This window comes from Zophobas morio, unplaced genomic scaffold (genome assembly GCF_036711695.1).
Source record: "Zophobas morio isolate AGI-343-1 ecotype UQ-CSIRO unplaced genomic scaffold, CSIRO_AGI_Zmor_V1 ptg000044l, whole genome shotgun sequence".
Classification (NCBI taxonomy): Eukaryota; Metazoa; Arthropoda; class Insecta; order Coleoptera; family Tenebrionidae; genus Zophobas; species Zophobas morio.
The window spans coordinates 10,665,196-10,690,395 of record NW_026972149.1 but is presented as its reverse complement, the minus strand read 5'-3'; the positions used below and the strand labels follow the sequence as shown (position 1 = coordinate 10,690,395).

Below are 25,200 nucleotides of genomic sequence, written 5' to 3'. Positions count from 1 at the left end.
AACGGTAAAATGCGGTATTGAAACCCTATATAAACTATTAATAAATTAGTTATAAATTATAAATAAAAAAACAATTCTGGAGGTAGAAAAAATCCAACCAATTCAAAACCTACTATCAATCAATATTAATTGATCGGCAAAACATCAGCAAGAAAATTTTGAAACCCTGTGATGAAGGGTAGCGGTTTCATAACACATTTTTGAAAACTAAGTATTAATGAAATAGCCGAGAACATAATCGCTCGATAATGCTCGTCTTAATCCAAAAAATAAATATCGTGAATAATTTCAAAATTTTAAAAATATTCAGATAATTAATATGCAAGTTTTATAAAACGGACTTAAGAGTGTACAGTCAATTGGAAATGTGAAATTTAAAGTGCAATTATGCACAAAACTTGACAAAATGGCGGAGGAAATTGCCACTCAGATCTAGGTTATCGTCATGATCCACCTATCCGATTACAGCGTTAGTCATCATAGTAGCAATATCCGATGTCTGACAATTTTTGCAATCAAATTTACTTTTAAAGCCAAAAATGAATGAAAATCCATCAATTTTAAAATCATCGAAAAACTCTAATATCAATATCAATTGATACACAAAATATATCAACGGTAAAATGCGGTATTGAAACCCTATATAAACTATTAATAAATTAGTTATAAATTATAACCCAAAAAACAATTATGGAGGTAGAAAAAAAATACAACCAATTCAAAAGCTACTATCAATCAATATTAAGTGATAGGCAAAATATCATCAAGAAAATTTTGATACCCTGTGAATACGATTAGCGGTTTCATAACACATTTTTGAAAACTAAGTTTTAATGAAATAGCCGAGAACATAATCCCTCGATAATGCTCGTCTCAATCCAAAAAAAAAAAATTTCGTGAATAATTTCAAAATTTTAAAAATATTTAATATTTATATAATTAATATGCAAGTTTTATAAAACGGACTTAAGAGTGTACAGTCAATTGGAAATGTGAAATTTAAAGTGCAATTATACACAAAACTTGACAAAATGGCGGACGAAAATTGCCACTCAGATCTAGGCTATCGTCATGATCCACCTATCCGATTACAGCGTTAGTCATCATAGTAGCAATATCCGATGTCTGACAATTTTTGCAATCAAATTTACATTTAAAGCCAAAAATGAATGAAAATCCATCAATTTTAAAACATCGAAAAACTCTAACATCAATATCAATTGATACACAAAATATATCAACGGTAAAATGCGGTATTGGAACCCTCTATAAAGTATTAATAAATTAGTTATAAATTATAATCCAAAAAACAATTATGGAGGTAAACAAAAAATACAACCAGTTCAAAACCTACTATCAATTAATATTAATTGATAGGCAAAATATCACCAAGAAAATTTTCAAAACCTGCGATTAAGGGTAGGGGTTTCATGACACATTTTTGAAAACTAAGTATTAATGAAATAGCCGAGAACATAATCCCTCGAAAATGCTCGTCTTAATCAAAAAAAATATATATATCGTGAATAATTTCAAGATTTTTAAAATGTTAAAAAGTAATACGAGTTTTATAGAATTAAAGCGCGTTTTTATTTATGGTGGATTATATATAGAAACAATTATTTAACACAGCCGACTGGAACTGTTTCGGTGTATAATTTGCAATTATTTATTAATAGCATTATCATTATATGGAGCAAGTTATTTTATTATCTCAGTTAGCTGTCATTGAATTTCAGCATTTTTAAAAACGTGAAAATTTTTAATTATCATCTATTATTTTACTTGAAGGTTGATTGCCACTCAGATCTAGGTTCTCGACATGATCCACCTATCCGATTACAGCGTTAGTCATCATAGTAGCAATATCCGATGTCTGACAATTTTTGCAATCAAATTTACTTTTAAAGCCAAAAATGAATGAAAATCCATCAATTTTAAAACATCGAAAAACTCTAATATCAATATCAATTGATACACAAAATATATCAACGGTAAAATGCGGTATTGAAACCCTATATAAACTATTAATAAAATAGTTATAAATTATAAACCAAAAAACAATTCTGGAGGAGGTAGAAAAAAATCCAACCAATTCAAAACCTCCTATCAATCAATATTAATTGATCGGCAAAATATCACCAAAAAAATTTTGGAAACCTGCGATTAAGGGTAGCGGTTTCATAACACATTTTTGAAAACTAAGTATTAATGAAATAGCCGAGAACATAATCCCTCGATAATGCTCGTCTTAATCCAAAAAAAAAAAAAAAAAATATCGTGAATAATTTCAAAATTTTAAAAATATTCAGATAATTATATGCAAGTTTTTTTAAAACGGACTCAAGAGTGTACAGTCAATTGGAAATGTGAAATTTAAAGTGCAATTATACACAAAACTTGACAAAATGGCGGACGAAAATTGCCACTCAGATCTAGGTTATCGTCATGATCCACCTATCCGATTACAGCGTTAGTCATCATAGTAGCAATATCCGATGTCTGGCAATTTTTGCAATCAAATTTACTTTTAAAGCCAAAAATGAATGAAAATCCATCAATTTTAAAACATCGAAAAACTCTAATATCAATATCAATTGATACACAAAATATATCAACGGTAAAATGCGGTATTGAAACCCTATATAAACTATTAATAAATTAGTTATAAATTATAAATAAAAAAACAATTCTGGAGGTAGAAAAAATCCAACCAATTCAAAACCTACTATCAATCAATATTAATTGATCGGCAAAACATCAGCAAGAAAATTTTGAAACCCTGTGATGAAGGGTAGCGGTTTCATAACACATTTTTGAAAACTAAGTATTAATGAAATAGCCGAAAACATAATCGCTCGATAATGCTCGTCTTAATCCAAAAAATAAATATCGTGAATAATTTCAAAATTTTAAAAATATTCAGATAATTAATGTGCAAGTTTTATAAAACGGACTTAAGAGTGTTCAGTCAATTGGAAATGTGAAATTTAAATTGCAATTATGCACAAAACTTGACAAAATGTCGGACGAAAATTGCCACTCAGATCTAGGTTATCGTCATGATCCACCTATCCGATTATAGCGTTAGTCATCGTAGTAGCAATATCCGATGTCTGACAATTTTTGCAATCAAATTTACTTTTAAAGCCAAAAATGAATGAAAATCCATCAATTTTAAAACACCGAAAAACTCTAATATTAATATCAATTGATACACAAAATATATCAACGGTAAAATGCGGTATTGAAACCCTATAAAAACTATTAATAAATTAGTTATAAATTATAACCCAAAAAACAATTATGGAGGTAGACAAAAAATACAACCAATTCAAAAGCTACTATCAATCAATATTAATTGATAGGCAAAATATCACCAAGAAAATTTTGATACCCTGTGAATACGATTAGCGGTTTCATAACACATTTTTGAAAACTAAGTTTTAATGAAATAGCCGAGAACATAATCTCTCGATAATGCTCGTCTCAATAAAAAAAAAAAAAAATTCGTGTATAATTTCAAAATTTTAAAAATATTTAATATTTATATAATTAATATGCAAGTTTTATAAAACGGACTTAAGAGTGTACAGTTAATTGGAAATGTGAAATTTAAAGTGCAATTATGCACAAAACTTGACAAAATGGCGGACGAAAATTGCCACTCAGATCTAGGTTATCGTCATGATCCACCTATCCGATTACAGCGTTAGTCATCATAGTAGCAATATCCGATGTCTGACAATTTTTGCAATCAAATTTACTTTTAAAGCCAAAAATGAGTGAAAATCCATCAATTTTAAAACATCGAAAAACTCTAATATCAATATCAATTGATACACAAAATATATCAACGGTAAAATGCGGTGTTGAAACCCTCTATAAAGTATTAATAAATTAGTTATAAATTATAATCCAAAAAACAATTATGGAGGTAAACAAAAAATACAACCAATTCAAAACCTACTATCAATTAATATTAATTGATGGGCAAAATATCACCAAGAAAATTTTGAAATCCTGTGATTAAGGGTAGCGGTTTCATAACACATTTTTGAAAACTAAGTATTAATGAAATAGCCGAGAACATAATCCCTCGATAATGCTCGTCTTAATAAAAAAAAAATATATATATCGTGAATAATTTCAAGATTTTTAAAATGTTAAAAAGTAATACGAGTTTTATGGAATTAAAGCGCGTTTTTATTTATGGTGGATTATATATAGAAACAATTATTTAACACAGCCGACTGGAACTGTTTCGGTGTATAATTTGCAATTATTTATTAATAGCATTATCATTATATGGAGCAAGTTATTTTATTATCTCAGTTAGCTGTCCTTGAATTTCAGCATTTTTAAAAACGTGAAAATTATTAATTATCATCTATTATTTTACTTGAAGGTTGATTGCCACTCAGATCTAGGTTCTCGACATGATCCACCTATCCGATTACAGCGTTAGTCATCATAGTAGCAATATCCGATGTCTGACAATTTTTGCAAACAAATTTACTTTTAAAGCCAAAAATGAATGAAAATCCATCAATTTTAAAACTTCGAAAGACTCTAATATCAATATCAATTGATACACAAAATATATCAACAGTAAAATGCGGTATTGAAACCCTATATAAACTATTAATAAAATAGTTATAAATTATAAACCAAAAAACAATTCTGGAGGAGGTAGAAAAAAATCCAACCAATTCAAAACCTCCTATCAATCAATATTAATTGATCGGCAAAACATCAGCAAGAAAATTTTGAAACCCTGTGATGAAGGGTAGCGGTTTCATAACACATTTTTGAAAACTAAGTATTAATGAAATAGCCGAGAACATAATCCCTCGATAATGCTCGTCTGAATCCAAAAAAAAAAAAATATCGTGAATAATTTCAAAATTTAAAAAAATTCAGATAATTATATGCAAGTTTTTTTAAAACGGACTCAAGAGTGTACAGTCAATTGGAAATGTGAAATTTAAAGTGCAATTATACATAAAACTTGACAAAATGGCGGACGAAAATTGCCACTCAGATTTAGGTTATCGTCATGATCCACCTATCCGATTACAGCGTTAGTCATCATAGTAGCAATATCCGATGTCTGACAATTTTTGCAATCACATTTACTTTTAAAGCCAAAAATGAATGAAAATCCATCAATTTTAAAACATCGAAAAACTCTAATATCAATATCAATCGACACAAAACATATCAACGGTAAAATGCGCTATTGAAACCCTATATAAACTATTAATAATTAGTTATAAATTATAATCCCAAAAGCAATTCTGGAGGTATTAGACTAAAAATACAACTAATTCAAAACCTACTATCAATTAATATTAGTTGATAGGCAAAATATCACCAAGAAAATTCTGAAACTCTTCAATTAAGGGTAACGCGTTCATAATACATTTTTTAACACAAAGTTACAAGTTACTAGCCTCAGCCGCGAACATAATCTATAAGATAATTCTCGTGTTAATCCAAAAAAAAAAAAAAATCATCGTGAATAAGTTCAAGATTTTTAAAATATTAATATGCACGTTTTATAGAACGTACTTAAGAATGTACAGTCCATTGCAAATGTAAAATTTAATTTAAAGTGCAATTATTCAAGAAACTTGACAAAATGGCGGACGAAGATTGCCACTCAGATCTAGGTTATCGTCATGATCCACCTATCCGATTACAGCGTTAGTCATCATTGTGGCAATATCCGATATGCACGTAAATCTACTTTTAAAGCCTAAAATTTGTCTTTGTTTATTAATTGATGTGTAAACATTAAAATAATTAGAAAATTAATATAACTTCATAAAACAGGACTTTTAACTTTAATATCAATATTAATTGACACAAAAAATATATCAAGGGTAAAACGCGGTACTGAGACCCTATATAAACCATTCACAAATGAATTATAAATTATCAGCCAGAAAACACTTCTGCAGGTAGAAAAAAATAAACTTCAAAACCTATAATCACTATATCCATTGTACGGCAAAATATCACCAAGAACATTAGCCCTTACATAATACATTTTGAAAATTAAGTATTTATGCAAGTTACTACCCTAGACCGAGAACGCCAGAATCTATGAGAAAATCGAAGTCGAAGTTTTTTCCAAAAATTTCTCCAAAGTTTGGGAAATTAATCCCGGTAAAGGTGATACTACAGACACAGACGTTTAAGATTACGACGACTGCATCCGCAGTAACACCCCCACCAAGACTATGGGGACATCTTTTGTAAAACCAAACAAAAAAAGCAGCGGGAATGAGTTGACCGAAGTACACAAAAACAATTGACGGTATTATCGCAGTTGTTAATTTTTTAAAATGTGAAAATTATTAATTATCGTCTATTAGTTAATTTGGAAGATAATTGCCACTCAGATCTAGGTTGTCATCATGAATCCACCTATCGGATTACAGCGTTAGTCATCATAGTAGCAATTTCAAGATAAATTTACATTATAAACATTAAAAAAATAATAATACAGTAATTCCAACAATTTTAAAATGTCGAATATTAATGTAACATCATAAAACGTAACACGTTTGGGAGAAAATTAAAATGCGCGTATACAGGGTGTCCTGAAGAAATGGTGGAGAAAACAATTCGAACATAATTACTGATTTAAAATAATTTTAAAATGTACACGCTGTTATTTTTAGTAAATATGCAGGCTGTCTCAGATTTTGTTTGTGGTGGAAGATACATTTAATGACAAGTTGAACAAAATACAAAAATTATATTGGTATTTTAATGAAAAATATGAAAGAAAAATATCCACAGAAGCCATTTTGATAAGACAAATTACCACTCAGAATCTGGTTATCAATCATGTTGACATAAGTCATATCTGATACCGATGACTCTCATCATAGTGGTAATATTCGACGATAAGTTATCTCTGAAAAAAATTTAACTTTAACAGGTATTTTTTTAACAATGTGATAAAAATTTAAAAGGGAAAAGTGATTTCCATAACAATTTTGACTCTATTTTTGCTCAACATGTCACTTATTAAATTATTAATTAATTAGAGAGCTTATGCTTCGGAAACAAAATTTGAAACAGCCATAATTTTAATATTATAAGTAAAAAAAAAGACTAAAACCGATGTACGAATTTTGCGGAATAAATTTAAGTAGTTTAGAACTCATAGAAGAAAATTAGCATCCGATCATGTATGCAAAAACAATGTAATCCGTTTATCAGACAAGTGCAAGCACCGAGCATAAAAGGAGCGAGTTTGGGGTCGACAATGAAATGAAATTGGATAAACTCAAGTTGCGGTCCGTTTTGTGAGCTCAGTGGTGAAATATGAGCGTCAATTATCCCTCACATCTGCAATGTTGCAATAAATTTGATTAAATATTATTTTTATCGGTGCTACAAAACCACAATGGGTATTCGGTTGCCGAAAATAAAAAGGTCCTCGAGTAGGTAGACGCAGCCGAAAAAAGGCGAGGTATTCGGTCCTTTAGAATATCGAACAATGGTTTTAAGTGGCAATTTGTAAACGCTCACACCTTGTCAAAACACGAGCTTTGCGATTTTTAGCAAAACTGGCGCACGTATTTACCCAAATTGACAGGGCAATTTATCGGGGGCAGGCAGGGCCGGGGGTGGGAACCGCCTTGTAATCTTGAACTAGCGATAATGGATCGTGTGATGCGCAGTTTGACATAACCTGCTGCGGTTTGATGTTTGTCCTATGAAGGGTTATGTAATTGGTTTATCGAAACAACATTCTGAAGCTGTGACAGGGTTCAGTTCTGTAACTGCATTACGCAGGCTATAATGTATTTATTATAGTTAACAACAGCCAGAGTACGTTGCGCTACACGTTCGTCATAACTGGACGCATAATTCGATACGTCGATTAACTCACTTAGCTAATAGTTAAAATTTCGCGACTCTAGTTACTAGGTGCAGCGAAAACTGAGAGCCGACACATAACTTAATAAAATTTCAGTTTGTGAGCTTTTTAGTCAAGAGTTTATTCAATTACAAAATGCTTTTATGTCGAAACAGTTTCTAGCTCCATACAACGCATAAATGTATTATAAAATTATGTATCACTTTAAAGGGTGTCACTAAGGCCACTTTTAACGCAGAGGGTATTTTAACTATATTTCAAAGCTTTATTTTTGTATTTCTCTTCGCATTTCTAAAAGCTTCCTACTTTAATTTTCCACCGATAAAGCTTTTATCGTCTGCTCTACGTTTAATAACATTATGCAACATAGACACGAGAAAATAAATAAGACACGAGTAGAAAACCTAAGAAGATTTCAGATCGAATTTTAATAAAAGCTTTTAGCCCACCGGCATCGAGACAGAAATCCTCAAGCTTAATACGCTATCGATCTTACACCAGTTCACAAAAATTTATAAACAAATGACAATGCAAAAGTCAAACTAATTACGTTAACTAATAATTAAATATACAAAAAGTTCTGTCTACAAATTTTAGCAAATTTTATTACAAATGTATCCATTTTGTAGTTAAATATATTTTATTATTAATTAAAAAATTAAAAGTATGAGAAAAAATTAAAAAAAAAAATATACGTACCAATAATTAAAATAAGTTAAAACCAAAAAAAAAAAAAAAGTCAATATTTAGAGTTCCTGTAGACGCAGCCAACCCGATAGCTCCGTCTTTGTTGCACATCAAAGTTATATACGATTGATTTAAATTATTATTATTATTGTATTCAAACAAAAGCTGGTGTCATTGCCTGGTAAATCAAAAAATCTATACCTTGTCGCAAAAAAAATTAAACCGCGATTAGTATGTCTAATAATCGTCAAATTTTCCAGCTAAAATTCCTTTTTTTCTGTATTTACTCCAACTCCATCCGCCCCGGAGCCGCCTGGAGTACGATTGATGACGAAGCAAAGCGCGGAATGAATTTCCAATTATTAATTTGTACGATAAGCCGATTTACTACTGAAGTTATCAGTGAAAAGCTAAACCGCAGTTCGGAATCTCTATAGGGGAGGGAAACCTGTGTCTAATATCCCCTGTTTATGTTGTCGTGTACAGATTCGATGCAGTACGTTAAGCTTCAATTTAACCGCAATAATTACCGCAGCATGCAACACAAAAATCGACTTACCGGTAGATGAAACTGCAACCAGGATACCAGGATACCACTAAAAAGTCGAAAAGTCTGTTTTCGGCACCACCGGAACTTTGGGTTAACGAGCGATAAACGGGGTTAATTTAACACTGGGTAACTCTGGGTTAACGAGCGGTAAACAAAGTTTATTTCACTCGCGACTGGTCACTTTGGGTTAGCGCCGGGAACCGGGGTTGTTTTACTCGCGGGTTTAAGTAGTCAGGGTCACTTTGGGTTAGCGCCGGTAACCGGGGTTGTTTTACTCGCGGGTTTGTGTTCGGGGTCACTTTGAGTTAACGCCGGTAACCGAGGTTATTTTTATCGAGTAACTGTTCGGACGCGACCGGGTAACTGTAGGTTAACGCGCGGTAACCGGGGTTAATTTAGACGCGCGTAAGTTTTACGGACGCGGACAAATCACTTTGGGTTAAGGCGGTAACCGAGGTTTTATTTTTAGTCCTGTGGAGAGAAAACATTTTATGGAAATTGAATCAAATGTCTGTGCAGTCATTTTGACATTTTGGATTTAAATAATCAATTTCAAAAAAAAATAGTTGCTACGAATTAGTTATTCGCAAAGACCAAAATAATAAATTAAACTACTTTAAAATTTAATTAATTTAAAATTTAATGAATTTAAAATTTAATGAATTTAAAATGTAATTAATTTAAAATTTAATGAATTTAAAATTTAATTAATTTAAAATTTAATTAATTTAGAATCTACAAAACTTTAAATAAGCAAAAATTTTGAATGACAAAAATTATCAAAATTTTGTTAACAAAAACCTAAAAACAAATTTGGAACTGTTAAAAAAAACTCGAAATGTATCAGTGAAGTTATTTTGAAATTACAGACTGCACAAACGTCAAAATTAAAGTAAAAGTCGCAACACGAAAATAAAAACAAAATAATTTCGTGTTTATCGCCATCAGTCTCGTATCAAGGCGAATATTAAAAGTAACTTAAAGTCAAATTCGACGAAACGTAAAAATTAAAATAGAAAATCAAAAAATTATCAAAAATTTATGCCAAAATCAAAATCGAAAACAAAAGTATGTTATCAACGTGAATTTCAAAAATAATTTAAAGTCGAACCAAATAATTCCAAACTATGTTAATTTTGAACTTAAAATTTCCACGGTACGTAGAAACAAAAATAGAAAACGCACAGTCAAAAAAATATCAAAATTTAGAAATCCAAAAAAAGAGAAGTTACCACAAGTTTAAAGTCCAAATGAAAATTTTGAAGCCAAAAATGTTGCTGTTTTTGAATTAAAATATTCAAACATCAAGTCACGTACCAAGTTTATTACTTTACGTTGGACTTTGTCATTTCGAAATAGTGGTAACTGCAGTTATCTCAATTCTCACATTTCTCGGGTATCACTATCATTAGAGGTTTATCAATTACCTTGCACAGATGTTTTCTAAATTCTCAAGTTGATTGTGCGTTTGAGGAATGTTCATGCGAGATAAATGGACACTGCACCTACCTGAAACAAAAACAAAAATTAATGTTTAGCCAACTTAAAAGTTAATAAATAAATTATGATAAAAAATATATTAATAAAATGAAATTTGCAATAAATTACCTTTTAGCTGCTCCAACGCCCTCTGTCGTCATCCATTGGTCAAGGGTTTGTAGATTTGGCATCAGACCCGTCGTCTTGACTGTTGTATTTGTAACAAAAGAAATGCGGTTAAAAACCAGTTTTTTTTTTTGTTAACAAATACCTGTTATTAGAAAAGTCTTCTTGGTGATGGTCTTGACACCTTGGAAAGTCAACAGGTCCGTTTGGTCGTCCTGATGCTTGTATTTGCAACAGACGAAAAATAGTTAAAACCTATTTATTCAGTTTGTTAACAAATACCTGTTTAAAAGTAGCCAGAGCAGGGTAATCAGACTCTTGATTCTTCTTTCTTCCCCTGAACCCGACACCGACCTAAACCAAAAAACTGTTTCAGAAACAAGCATTTAAAAATCCCGCCCTGTCGAGAAAACGTTGCAAAATTTTGAAAAAAAACACGTCATGACTTGCCATTCATTTAAATAACGAATGAAACAAGGGATGAGACAAATATTGTACAAAAAATGATAACAGTTGTGTCGTTTTGCAGCCAAGTTTATGAAACACCCTTTACAGTTTCGTCAATTATCTAACTGCAACGGGTGTTTCAAGAACCGAGCTACAAATTTGCGATGTCAGAAATGCCTTTGCTTTTGTAAGCGTTCAGTTGTCATAATGGTTGACACGTGCGTCCAGTGTGATTTTGGGTATCTTACAACAAGTGAAAATATGTGATGGCAGTTATAATTTCAGATAATTTAAGAATCCTGTTGTTTAAACTCGGGTAAAAATCATCGTGGTCCTGATTCTTGGAAGCGCAATTTTTAAGCACACGTGCAGGCGGCGTAGCGCAAAGGATAAAGGAAACCGGTGCATAAAAACACCAGTTGCGTTTCACAACACCGGAAGAAATGAATATCATTTTCTTGAAATCGAATGAAGGAGTAATTTTTCAACAGCTGTTAGGTTGATATTAATCCACGCCGAAAAAATGTTATTATGTAGCAATAGAAACAATAAAAAACTCGGTCACCCTTTGATTTTCCGTAGCATGAACAACGAAGCTGTAACTGTAACTATTGCCAAAATTTTTGCGATAAAACCAGTTTGAAAGTTAATTCGATTTCGATATCACTAAAATTGATTAAAAGACTTTTGATGCCGAAATTTTGTAACGAAATGACAATCAGTTTAGAAGTTAACTCGGTTTTGATAATAAAAAAGCTCACCAATTCCGCAGATAATCGGCGTTTATCGATGTCGCAAAGCTCAAAGCACACGATCTACTTATCAACGGCGACTTAGTACCAATATAACGCGTACATGCACTCGTACAATAAATTCAAGAATTTTGCACAATAAAATGAACTACTCACGATAAACCTTATAAACTGAATAATAGTGTAATACTTGACCCCACCACTTTCCAGATTTGCCGATTTATCAAGCGTCTTTCTGTTGCTAAGGGAGAATTGTGGCAACAATCCCACCAATAATTTGAAGAAACTCGATTTCCAAAGGACGACGATTTCGATATTTTGACAACTGCCAAATACACTTTGGTCACGAAAATTTTTAAACTGCACACTTTAACATTACTTTGGTTTGTGAAAAAACCGCACCACTGACAATTGAAAGCTTTATCGATGATTTTTGAGTCGATGAAAGTTTATCAATTTTGAAAACTCGCACTTGTAATGACATTACTCACTAATCACGTTCAATGCGCACCAAATACTTAACTAATAGCTTATTCACTTTTTTAAATTTCGGCAGCCATTGGAGCAGTTGCACCCAAGACGAAAGATGCAAATCTACTGACGCATCTCAGCCCCCCACCACTTATTGTCCAGATTTGCGTAAAACACAAACCGTTAGATTTGAATTTGGAGAGAGTGACCAATAATTGCTACCCCTCTAGGAAATGACGTCACCAAATTAATTTTCATCCCGAAACGCCTTTATCAAAAAATCGATATATTGACAAAAATAGATCATCAAATTTATCAAAAATTGATTTTTGAAGCAAAGTTGCCAAAATTGTCTCCAGTAATAAATAAAAACCGAAATCGTGTGGCCGCTGCCACCAAAATTCAAACTGGTCGCACAAATTAAATAAAGGAATATCAACAATGGCGGTCTTAAACAAAAACGTGGGTTTTGATAAAAATTAAAAAAATTAAATACTTTACAGATTTTTGCGGTTTTTCGAGGATAATTCCGTCTTGGACGAGAAAAACGACACCAGATGAGGAAAATCACTATTCACGGTTTTTTGAAAACGAAAAGGAGTCACTTTTTGAGAAATCACTTGCAAAATTAGTTTTTTGTGAGAGCTAATTTCCACTTCCGCCATCTTAGAGAGCACAAGACACAAGACGCTTGGGTTTTGGAAGCGTCCTGCTTGATTACTTTTGCGACCACCACCTACGTCACGATACGGGTGGATCGCGATTGGTTACTAATTGTTGCTAGGGCCCGCTCCGTGAAAACTGACTTACTTGGTTGAAATTATTATTTTTTAATCAGACAATATCACAATTTCAAAATTCAAAAATTTTGCTCCTGTCTGGTCGAGTAAACTCAAAGCGCGATTTTGCTGCTGCCACCAAAATTGATAATCAAATGCGAAAAATCGTCAAAAAATTTAAAAAATGTTTTGACGACTTTTAGAAAAAATGAAAAAACTCACTCTCCTTGCTGAGGGTGACGCCCCAGAGGTGGCTTCGTTTTTCTGCAAAAATTCGGTATTGGCACGTCGTGGAGGAGAAAAAACGGCACCAAATAACGAAAACCGGAGGATGGTCTTTTTTGATAACCAAAAGTCACCACTTTTAATAAAATCATTTGCAAATTTGTTTTTTGTGAGAGCTAATTTCCACTTCCGACTTCTTCGAGAACACAAGACGCTTTGGAAGCGTCGCGCTTGATTTGCTTTTTTATAACCACCATGTCACGTGATAGGTGGATCGTGATTGGTTGTTAATTGTTGCTAGGGGGTCGCTTGGTGAAAACTGATCTTGGGGGGGGGGGGGGGGGGGGGGATGAATGATCCGAATTTAATAATAAGACGTTTTCAAAATTTTGGAATCGACACGATATTTAACATTTAATTTAAGCCGAAGGACGATTTTGTTGCGACTAAACTAAAATAGATGCAAATTCGAGGTGCCGCTGCCACCAAAATTGATGACAAGATGGCGGCACAGCAACAAAAGCGAAAAACGGTCACAAATTCAAAAAACAACCACATGAAGACGAACAAACTGATTTTTTGAAGACTCTTATAAATAAAGAAAACATCTGTACTTTCCTGGTTTTGGATGACGATTTAGTCTTCGGCGAAAACTCTTTTCTTGCCCCCTTGGAAACGAAAACCAGCACCAAATGACCAAAGTCGCTCTTCAACCCTTCCTCGACAGTCAAAAACACTTAATTTTAGTCAAAATACTTGCAAAATTCTTGTTTCGAAGAGCTCACTTTCAGCTTCCGCTACGCCAGATCACACAAGACGAAGACGCTTGGAAGCGTCTCTTCGGATCTACTTTTTTGGAGATTGCCACGTCACGTGACAGGGTTGAACACGGCGGATCCTGATTGGTTATTAATTGTTGCTAACCGCTAATTTGCTTGATCGCGTGATATTACTTGGTGGCGAGACAACTATTAATTTTTGGAAATTACCACGATGGGTGGTGGTTATGTTTAAAAAAAATATATTTTATTTTTGGTTGGGAAAATTTTTGTTTTTTTGGTGGGTAGGTTAATTTTGGGTTTGGTCAGTTTTGGTGTTGACCGATTTGGTGTTGGACCATACCAAGTTGCGCAAGTTAGAGGGGTGGAAGAGTGTGGCGTTCAACTGAAGGGAAAAAATACCCGAATTTCCAGGATGAATATGGGTGTTGGATGTTTCAAAAAAATTATAATTTGAATTTTGGTTGGGAAATTTTGGGTTTTACACTGTCAGTGTGTTAATTTTGAGTTTGGTCAGTTGTGGTGCTGGGCTATACCATTTTGCTAAAGTTAGAGGGGAGAAGGGTGTGGCGTTGAGCTGAGTAGAAAAAATGGGATTCTCGAGATGAAAATGGGTGTTGAATGTTTAAAAAAAATGAATTTTGGTTGGAAAATCTCTAGAGTACGAAAAGGGAGGTATCCCTGTCTGTCAGTCTGTCTGTCGTCGGTATCAATTTTGATTATACACATAATCTCCGAAACTGCCGGGCCGATTTTCATCAACTTTTGTAGATATATTAAGAATTTCATGAAGATAAAACTCATATAATCAAAATTGGGCTAATCATTCCCAAAATTTACAATAATACTTGTAACACGCTTCTTTGCATCTACTTTAACACTATATATCTTTACTTTAACTTATATCTTACAACTTTTCAAAAAATCTGGATTATTAATAATAAGCTTCGACCAATTCCTCGACTTCTAAATATTTCAATATTTTGTTTCTTCAATTTTTCGATTTGCAATTTTTCCATATTGCAGTATTTAATTTTTTGATTTTTCAGTTTCTCAATTTTGAATTCTTGGATTTTTCAGTTTTTCGTTTTCTCAATTCTTCAAAATTTTGGTTTTTATATTTCACTTTCTTAATTTTATATAATAATTTTTCGTTTTCTCACTTCTTTTAGTTTTTCAATTTTTATTCAATTTTATAATTTTTCGTTTATTCAATTTTTCAAATTTTCAATCTTTGGTTGAATTTCTGGATTTTCCAATTTTTTAAATTTTCCAGTTTTGCAAATTTTGAAATACCAGTTATCCGATTTTTAGATTTCTTTTATTTTTAATATTTTGATATTGCAATACATATTTTTCTTTTTTCCAGTTTGTACTTTTTCGATTTTTAAATCAATTTCTCAAATTTCATTCAAAATTTTAATTTATTTTCAATTTGAATTTTTTTTGATTTTTGTATTTTTGGAAATTCTTAATTTCCGGTTTCTAGATTTTTCAAAGTTCTATTTTATACCTTTTAGTTTTTTAATTTTTGCTTTTTCAATTTTAGAGTTTTTCCATTTTTGTTTATTGGACAGCTTAAAAATCGAAAAATTAAAAACCAAAAAACTAAAAAACTGGAAAAAAATTGAAAAACCGGAAACTCAAAAAACACAAAACTGCAAAATCGTAAAAGTGGAAAATCGAAAAATTGCAAATCGAAGAACTGAAGAAACGAAAAACTGAAACATTGAAAAACTAAATCTCTAGAAACTTAAAAATCGAAAAAAGTAAGGAATTGAAAAATTGTAAGGTTGAAAAGTTTAACACTGAAAGATTAAAAAATTGAAAAACTAAATATCCATAAATTGAAAAATTAAAAATCGAGTAAACAAAATTGAGAAATTAAAAAATCGAATAAATAAAAACTTTTAAAAATTCAATAACTGAAACATGACAAAACCTATAATCGTACAACTGAAATAGTAAAAATAAATAAAAATTATAATTGTTACATATTTAAAATGAAAACTAGAAAAATTGTAAATCAAAAATTGAAGAATCGAAAAATTGAGAAATCGAGAAACTGAAAAATCTAAAATTGAGAAATCCAAAAATTAAAAACCGTAAAAGTTCCAAAAATCCAAAAACTGACTAACTTCACAGTGAAGGAAAGACAAATTTTATCATTTTTATCACGCTTTTATTAGCTTGGGTTGTATGTATGTATGTAACGGAATCTTTGAGCTTAATTTTCATCGGTTTCTAAAAGTCTGATCATCTTGAAACTTTGCACACGTCTCAAGGATCGATGACAATGCAATAATTTGATAACAGTTTCCCATTATCCTTATTAGGACCGCCAGGATTTATAAATTTTTTTATGGATCCTGTGTAGTGGAGTAAAAGAGATAAAGCTAGCGCGCGATCTGCGCATGCTAATTAATTCCCCAATTTATGAATTTGTCGCAGACTAAAAAATGAAAAATAAATAATAGTTTAAAAAAACTAAAAAAACACGCTTTTATTGCTAATCGAACTAAAAACTAGATAATAATTTTTAATGACAGAGTTTAATATTACAGTAGTAGAAGATCAAACAATCAATCATAATAAATCACCTCAAATTAAAATTATAATAAAATTTAAGTTATTAACAGAATAATTCAATTCAGAGTAAAAAGCGTGGGGTGCATTTTACTGCGGTTCATAACTATCCTCTCATAGATAGTTGCCAATAGAATGATTGTAATATTTAAAATATCAAGCACCCCACGCTTTTTACTCTGAATTGAATTATTCTGTTAATAACTTAAATTTTATTATAATTTTAATTTGAGGTGATTTATTATGATTGATTGTTTGATCTTCTACTACTGTAATATTAAACTCTGTCATTAAAAATTATTATCTAGTTTTTAGTTCGATTAGCAATAAAAGCGTGTTTTTTTAGTTTTTTTAAACTATTATTTATTCTTTTATATCAGAACATTAAAAACCCGAAAAATTTAGAAAATATAAAAAATAGAAACGAAAAATAGCAAATCGAAAAATTGAGGACATCCAGATTTTTGGAAAAAAATTAAAATTGGATAGCAACATCTTTCAATTCAAATTTGAAACTGCATAACCGAATGCTCTGAAATACTGTAAAGGCGTTAAAATTATTGTAAGCATGGCAAATCGTTAATCAAAATTTTTTCATTAACACCTCCCCTCAATAAAAAAAAATGAAGACGTCGATTTCGAATTTTGCCGAATTTTAAATTTTATAGATTTAGATACTTCTGCATGTGTGATTTATGAATCCGTGTACAATTTTTATCCTAGATGTTCATATTTTTGAGAGAAAATTCAAAATTGTATAACAAGATTTTACAATTTAACTTTCAAATTGCAAAACCATGCTTTAAAATATTTCACAAAGAAGCATACTCCTATACATATGTGTGATTTATGAATCCATCTTGAGTCACTTCCCCCGAAATATACGCTTTTGGATAAAAAATCAAATATTTTGATTTTACAATACATATTTTTCTTTTGTCGATTTTTAAATCAATTTTTCAAATTTCCATTCAGATTTTAATTCAATTTTTCAATTTTTTGAAATTTGGAAATTATTAATTTACAATTTCTAGATTTTTCAAAATTTTCATTTTATAATCTTTAGTTTTTTCGTTCTTGTTTTTTCTGATTTATAGTTTTTACTTCCCGAACGAGATAATGTCCGAAAGTACTGGGCCGATTGTTGTCAAATTTTGTATTTTATTAGGAATATCATGTAGATGGTAAACACTAACCAAAATTTGTCTAACCATCCCCGCCACTAATGCGATGACGTCAATTCAAAATTGTATAATAGTAACTGGGTTTTATATTGTATAAAATAACATACTCCTACACATATAGTCTATGACTCCGTGATGAGTTTTTACCCAAAACGTCCAGATTTTTGGAAAAAAATCAAAATTATAAAACAACATATTTGTAATTTAATTTTGAATCTACAAAACCGAATACCTTGTTGAAATCTTGCAGATGTTTTAAAGTAATGATACACATGATACATTTTTAATCAAAATATACTTACTTATCCCCTCCAAAAAATTGATGACGTCAGCTCAAAATTTTGCCGAATAAAGGCTACAAAATATGATGAGTCTGTACCTGTGACTTATTATTCCATTCATATTTTTTGGATATGCATATACAGGGTGGCAAAAAAATTAATGAATGCGTGAATTTATTTTATTGATTTAATCAGAACCACAAAACCGAATGTTTTGAAATCTTGGAGATGTTTTAAAGCTATCATAGGCATAGTAAATTTTTAGTCAAAATATATTTGCTCATCACCCCTAAACAATTGATGACGTCACCTCAAAATTTTGCTGGAATTTTTTATCCAGTATGAAGGAGAGCCCTTATTTTGGCCAGTCGTGGGTCCCGTTTTTTTTTTTTGTGAGCCCGAAAACCCACTTCAAGGCTGCCCACAATCAGAGGCATTTTTATTTATATTTGTATTCCTGAGCGTAAGCAAAGGAAGTATTGTAATCGAGTCCGTCGATCGACTCTCTACTTTTACGTTTTCTCGACCTTTCATGACCCCTAGAGTACGAAGAAATAGATCTCCCGTTTCCGTCTGTCTGTCCGTCTGTCTGCCGTCCCGGATTTTTATTAGACAGATTGTTGTCAAATTTAGTATTTATATTAGGAATATCATGTAGATGGTAAAACGCTAACCAAAATTTGCCTAGTCGCCCCCACCAATAATGTGATGACGTCACTTCAAAATTGCACATAGTAAATGGGCTTTAAATTGTATGAAATAACTTAGTGCTACGCATGTAGTTTACGACTCCATATTGAGTTTTTACCTGAAACGTCCAGATTTTTGAAAAAAAAAAATTATAAAACATTTTGCAATTTAATTTTGAATTTGCAAAACCGCAAGCTTTGAAATCTTGGAGATGGTTTACAATTATTATAAGCATCAAAATATATTTACTTATACCCTCCAAAAATTTGATGACGTCAGCTCAAAAGTGTTCCAGATAAATCCTATCTAAAATGTACAAAATATGATGAGTTTGTACTTGTGATTTATCATTCCATTCATATTTTTTGGATTTGCATATACAGGGTGACTAGAAAAATTAATGAATGCGTGAATTTATGTTATTTTGAATCTGCAAAACCGAATGCTTTGAAATCTTGCAGATGGTTTATAGTTATGATAAGCATGATAAATTTTTAATGAAAATATATTTACTTATCCCCTCCAAAAAATTGATGACGTCAGCTCAAAAGCTTGCCGAATAAATCCTATCTAAAATGTAGAAAATATGATGAGTTTGTACTTGTGATTTATCATTCCATTCATGTTTTTTTGGATTTGCGGATACAGCCTGACTCAAAAAAATTAATGAATGCGAGAATTTATTTTACTGTTTTAATGAGGAACTACAAAACCCAATGCTTTGAAATCTTGGAGATGTTTTAAAGTTATGATAGGCATGGTAAATTTTTAGTCAAAATGTATTTGCTCCTCCCCTTCTAAAAAATTGATTACGTCACCTCAAAATTTTGCTGAATAAATCCCATCTTAAATGTGCAAAGTATGATGAAACAATACTTGTGATTTATCATTCCATTCATATTTTTTGGATTTGCATATACAGGGTGAGTGAAAAAAATTAATGAATGCGTGAATTTATTTTATTGTTTTAATGAGGAACTACGAAACCGAATGCTTTGAAATCTTGGAGATGTTTTAAAGTTATCTTAGACATGGTAAATTTTTAGTCAAAATGTATTTGCTCATCCCCCCCTAAAAAATTGATGACATCACCTCAAAATTGTGCTGAATAAATCCTATCTTAAATGTGCAAAGTATGATGAGACAATACTTGTGATTTATCATTCCGTTCATATTTTTTAGATTTGCATATACAGGCTGCCTCAAAAAAATTAATGAATGCATGAACTTATTTTATTTAATCAGGAACTTCAAAACCGAATTCTTTGAAACCTTGGAGACGTTTTAAAGTTATTATGATCATGGTCAATTTTTAATCAAAATGTATTTGCTCATCCCCTCTAAAGAATTGATGACGTCACCCCAAAATTTTGCTGAAAACCCTATCTAAAATGTATAAAATATGATGAGTTGTACTTGTGATTTATCATTCCATTCATATTTTTTAGATTTGCTTAAACAGGTGGCTCAAAAAAATTTTTAGCTCGCCCCATTTTCCCGAAAATTTGGAGATACAACACTGTTATATAATAAATCGAAAGATTGTAAAATCGAAAAATTACAGAATCGCCAAAATTGGAGGATTGAAAAGCTTTAACAATGAAAGATAAAAAATTGAAAAACTAAATATGCAGACATTGAAACTAAAAATTGAAAAATCGAATAAACGAAAAATCCAACAATTGAAACGTGGAAAAACCTAAAAATCGTTATGCAATTGAAAAAGTAAAAAAAATAAAAAAATACACATAATTATTACATATTTAAAATGAAAACTAGAAAAATTGCAAATCAAAAATTGAAGGAACGAAAAATTGAAAAATCAAAAAACTGAAAAATTTCACACTGCACGAAAGACAGATTTTATAATTTTTCTTTTATAATCAGAATTAAAAAAAAAAAAGTAAAATTGAGAAAATAAAGAACATATAAAACAGAAACGAAAAATTAGGACATCCAGATTTTTGGAAAAAATAAAAATTGGTTAGCAACATCTTCAAATTCAAATCTGAAACTGCAAAACCGAATGCTCTGAAATATTGTAAACGTGTTAAAGTTATCGTAGACGTGGTAAATCGTTATTCAAAATTTTTACATTAATGCCTCCCCAAAAAAAAAAATAATGACGTCGATTTAGAATTTTGCCGAATTTTAAATTTTATAGATTTAGATGTGTGATTTATGAATCCGTGTACAATTTTTACCCTAGATATTCAGAGAGAAAAATCAAAATTGTATAACAAGATTTGAAATTGCAAAACCATGCTTTAAAATATTTCACAAAGAAACATATTACTATATCTGTGATTTATGAATCCATCTTAAGTTACTACCCTTGAAATGTAAATTTTTGGAAAAAAAATCAAAAGTATGTAACAATATTTTACAATTTAACTTGGAAACTGTAAATTCAAATGGTCTAAAAATCTTGCAAATGTTTTACGGTTATCGTAAGCATAATAAATCGTTAATCAAAATTTTAATCTCAAAATTTTGTCGTATAAATCTAAAATATGCACATTATTAAGAATCTTTATTTGTGGTTTATCATTTTATTATTCATATATTTTTACAATTGCTAATAGAAACTAGCTCAAGAAAATGAGAGAATGAGGCAACTTTTATTATTGTAATTTCCATTTTCCCGAAAATTTGAGCAAAGAGTGATGTTGCTAATTAAGTAATTAAGTATGTAGTACCTACGTAAATTTTTCTATGAAGCAAAATGGTACAAATTTTAAATTTTTCAAAACAGTCTAAATATTATTACACATATTTTTTTTGTAAATTTGACTTCCCAACGGAATGTTTTGAAAATATTGCCCGCGTTTCCTCGATAACGCCAACCGTTTTTTCCAGAATAGCCCATTGAAATATCGCAATTTTTGGAATTTAAAAACTTATTTTAAAACCGATAATTCTAAAATTTTGCACTGTAACCATAAATACGCTGTATTTTTGGAATCCACGTCGAGATCTATATCCCAGATTTTTTTGTGGCTCAATTTTTAATTTTTGGATTTTTCAATTTTTCGTTTCCTCGATTCTTCTAATTCTTACTTTTTGTTTTTCATTTTTTCGCTTTTATATGACAATTTTTTGCCTTTTCACTTCCTTTATTTTCTCAATGTTTCTTTCGATTTTATCATTTTACGTGTATTCAGTTTTTCAAATTTTCAATCTTTGATTGAATTGCTCGATTTTTCTATTTTAAAATTTTCCAATTTTGCAATTTTTGGAACATCAATTATCCGATTTTTAGATTTTTTATTTTTAATATTTTTATTTTGCTATTTCTGGGTTTTGCACTTTTTCCATTTGTAAGTCAGTTTTTCAATTTTCAATTCAGATTTTAATTCAATTTTTAATTTTTAATTTTCCGAGTTTTCATTTTATACTTTTTATGTATTTTTTGCTTTTTAAGTTTTACAGTGTTTCCATTTTTGTTTGTTGGATAACTTGAAAAATAGAATATTTAAAAATCGGTTTCTAAATATTGTATTTGATTATTTTATTTTATAACACTAAAAAACTGGAAAAAATTGAAAACTGTCAATATCAATATCAATACTTTATTGGTATTATAAAAACTTATAAATACAGGTTTACACAAGTAAAATACAATAAATTAAACCAATAAACTATTAAAAATGAAAACCTGCCATAAGGAAAAACTGCAAAATCGAACAAGTGGAAAATCGAAAAAATATAGAACCCTCAAAATTGTAAGGTTGAAAAAATATAACATTGAAAGATCAAAATATTGAAATATTAAAATATGTATCGAGAAAATGAAAAATTAAAAATCGAAAAATTGAAAACTGAAAAATTGAAGAATCGAAAAACTTTTAAAATCCAATAATTGAAACATGGAAAAACCTAAAATCGTATATGAAAAAGTAAAAAAATGTAAAAGTTGTAATTACTACATATTTAAAATGAAAACTAGAAAAATTGCAAACCAAAAATTGAAGAAACGAAAAACTGAAAAATCGAGAAACTGAAAAATTTCACGCTGAAAGTAATAAAAATGTTATAATTTTTCTTTTATAATTAGAACATTGAAAAGCCGAGAAATTGGAAAATTAGAGAACATAAAAAATCGAAAAAAAAATGCAAATCAAAAAATTGGGGACATGGTAAATCGTTAGTCAACATTTTTTCATTTATAGCCTCCCAAAAAATCATAACGTCAATTTAGAATTTTCCCGAATAAATGTTGTTTAAATGTTATGGAATCACATACTTCTGCATATGTGATTTATGAATCCGTGTACAATTTTTATCCTAGATATCCAGATTTTTGGGAGAAAAATCAAAATTATATAACAAGATTTTACAATTTAACTTTGAAATTGCAAAACCATGCTTTAAAATATTTCACAAAGAAACATATTCCTGTATGTGTGATTTATGAACCCATCTTGAATTACTACCGTAGAAATATAGATTTTTGGAAAGAAAAACAAAATGTGTAAGAATATTTTGCAATTTAACTTTGAAACTGTAAAACCGAATGCTTTAAAAATCTTGCAGATGTTTTACGATTATCGTAAGATATAATAAATCGTTAATCAAAATTTATCTGTTTATGAATCTTTATTTGTGGTTTTATCACTGCATTCGTATTTATTAGAATAGCTTATCCAAAGTGGCTCAAAAAAATTTGAGACTGTATTATTGCCGAGTAAGTAAATTTTTCTAGAAGGCCAAAATATTACTACAGATACTTTATTTGTAAATTTGATTTCCTAACGAAATATTTTGAAAAATATTGCCCCAGATTTAAAAAAAAAATGAATTTCAAACCGATAATTCCTAAAATGTTACTCAGGGACCGTAAACACTTTATTTTTTAAATCAGCGCGCCGAGATCTACAATCTCAAAAGTGAAATTTTTCTAATACAAATTTCGATCCACTTTTGACCATTTTCAAAATTTAACTAAATATTTTCTTGTAAATTTTGAGCTCTAGAACGCATTTCCAGGATCGTTTCTTCGGTAACTCCAACCATTTTTCGAGAATCGTGGATTAAAATTCGCAATTTTTGCAGTTTTTAAAAAATTGTACTTTAAAGCCGATTGTTCCATCAACCATAAACACGCTATTTTTTTTTTTTGGGAATCAGCATATGAATCTTTTGAGAATTTTTAGACGACTTTTTCAAAAATGAAATTTTTCATTATAAAATTTTATTTTACTATTTTATTAAATATTATATTTTCTTTGTTCTGTAAATTATTATTATTATTATTATTATTTTAAATCTGTTGTTCAGAAATCACATAGCAGTTATGCTCATAATTAATATATTTTGCTAAAATGTTCATCATTATTATCATAATATGTTGTTATACAGCTGTTGCTAAAATTTACACAAAGTGTAAAATCGTAATGAACTTTTTCGTGTTTTTTTTTTGCTTTTTTTATATCTGTTTTTCTACTTTTTTCATATACAACCAAAAGATGTACCAAATTTCCTTTAACTCTAGCAGACGACATTAACAATGATTAATCATTGTCTGATTAAACGTCATGACTCAAAAAAATTTAAGTTTTATAGAAATATAAATACCCAAGTAAAAATATTGCTCAATCATTTCGCTGTGGAACTTTTCCACCTATCTTGTACCAAGAACGGCAAGGTATTTTATCGATACCTTCTTCCAGTTACACAAGCAACTTTTATCTGTTTTCTTTGATACTTTGATCCACCTGGCAATGCGTCATGACCTTGACAAGAAACAGATTTTAAAACAATGACATCCACTTTTGCGTGTCATCCAATAACTGTTGACAACGATTTCGAAAGTGCGTATTTTTTTAACGCCACAGCGACTAAAATAATATTTAGGGAAAGGTACCCACTTTAAATACACAAACGTGGTTGGTCACCAAGAATGAAGTGGTGACAATTCACTTTTAACTAGGGTCGTTAACAAAAGAATTAGGATCGATTTAGATACCTTTAGAAATGTTTACAAAATATCCAGTTGTAGACATGGGCGGTCCTTAGGGTAACAATAGGGGCTTTTCTTCGAACGGACCTAATCGTATTAAATATCTCTAACTACCAAAACACCTCGTAAGAGAGGCTTAAGGGCGTCGGTACAATAAAAATATTTTCAAATCGTATCACCAAAATAAAATTGCTAATTATTTTGATATAAGTACAGTTTTCGAATATTAGTGTAAGCGTGATACAACTGCCCAATTAGCAACGAAAAACCTGAATAAAACCCAAAGAATTAGCGTGGTG

General features: G+C 30.3%; 1 protein-coding gene across 1 annotated transcript; it reads right to left on the bottom strand.

The window, feature by feature from the left end:
• Positions 1-10,377: 10,377 nt before the first annotated feature.
• On the bottom strand, positions 10,378-13,676 carry LOC135141897 (uncharacterized). Its single transcript, XM_064073472.1, has 6 exons — positions 13,660-13,676; positions 13,417-13,615; positions 11,028-11,099; positions 10,891-10,966; positions 10,749-10,827; positions 10,378-10,649 (listed from the first exon to the last, which is right to left on the bottom strand). The coding sequence occupies exons 1-6, from the start codon at positions 13,674-13,676 to the stop codon at positions 10,646-10,648; spliced, it is 447 nt and encodes a 148-aa protein (XP_063929542.1). The 3' UTR covers positions 10,378-10,645.
• Positions 13,677-25,200: the final 11,524 nt, after the last annotated feature.

Bases quoted from the DNA above. Each gene is read 5' to 3' on its own strand.
- LOC135141897 (XM_064073472.1), bottom strand. The intron at 11,100-13,416 runs GTGAGTTTTTTC...TTTTTGGTTTAG, and splicing joins CGTCACCCTCAGCAAGGAGA to GTCGGTGTCGGGTTCAGGGG. The intron at 10,828-10,890 runs GTATTTGTTAAC...CAAATACAACAG, and splicing joins GAAGACTTTTCTAATAACAG to TCAAGACGACGGGTCTGATG.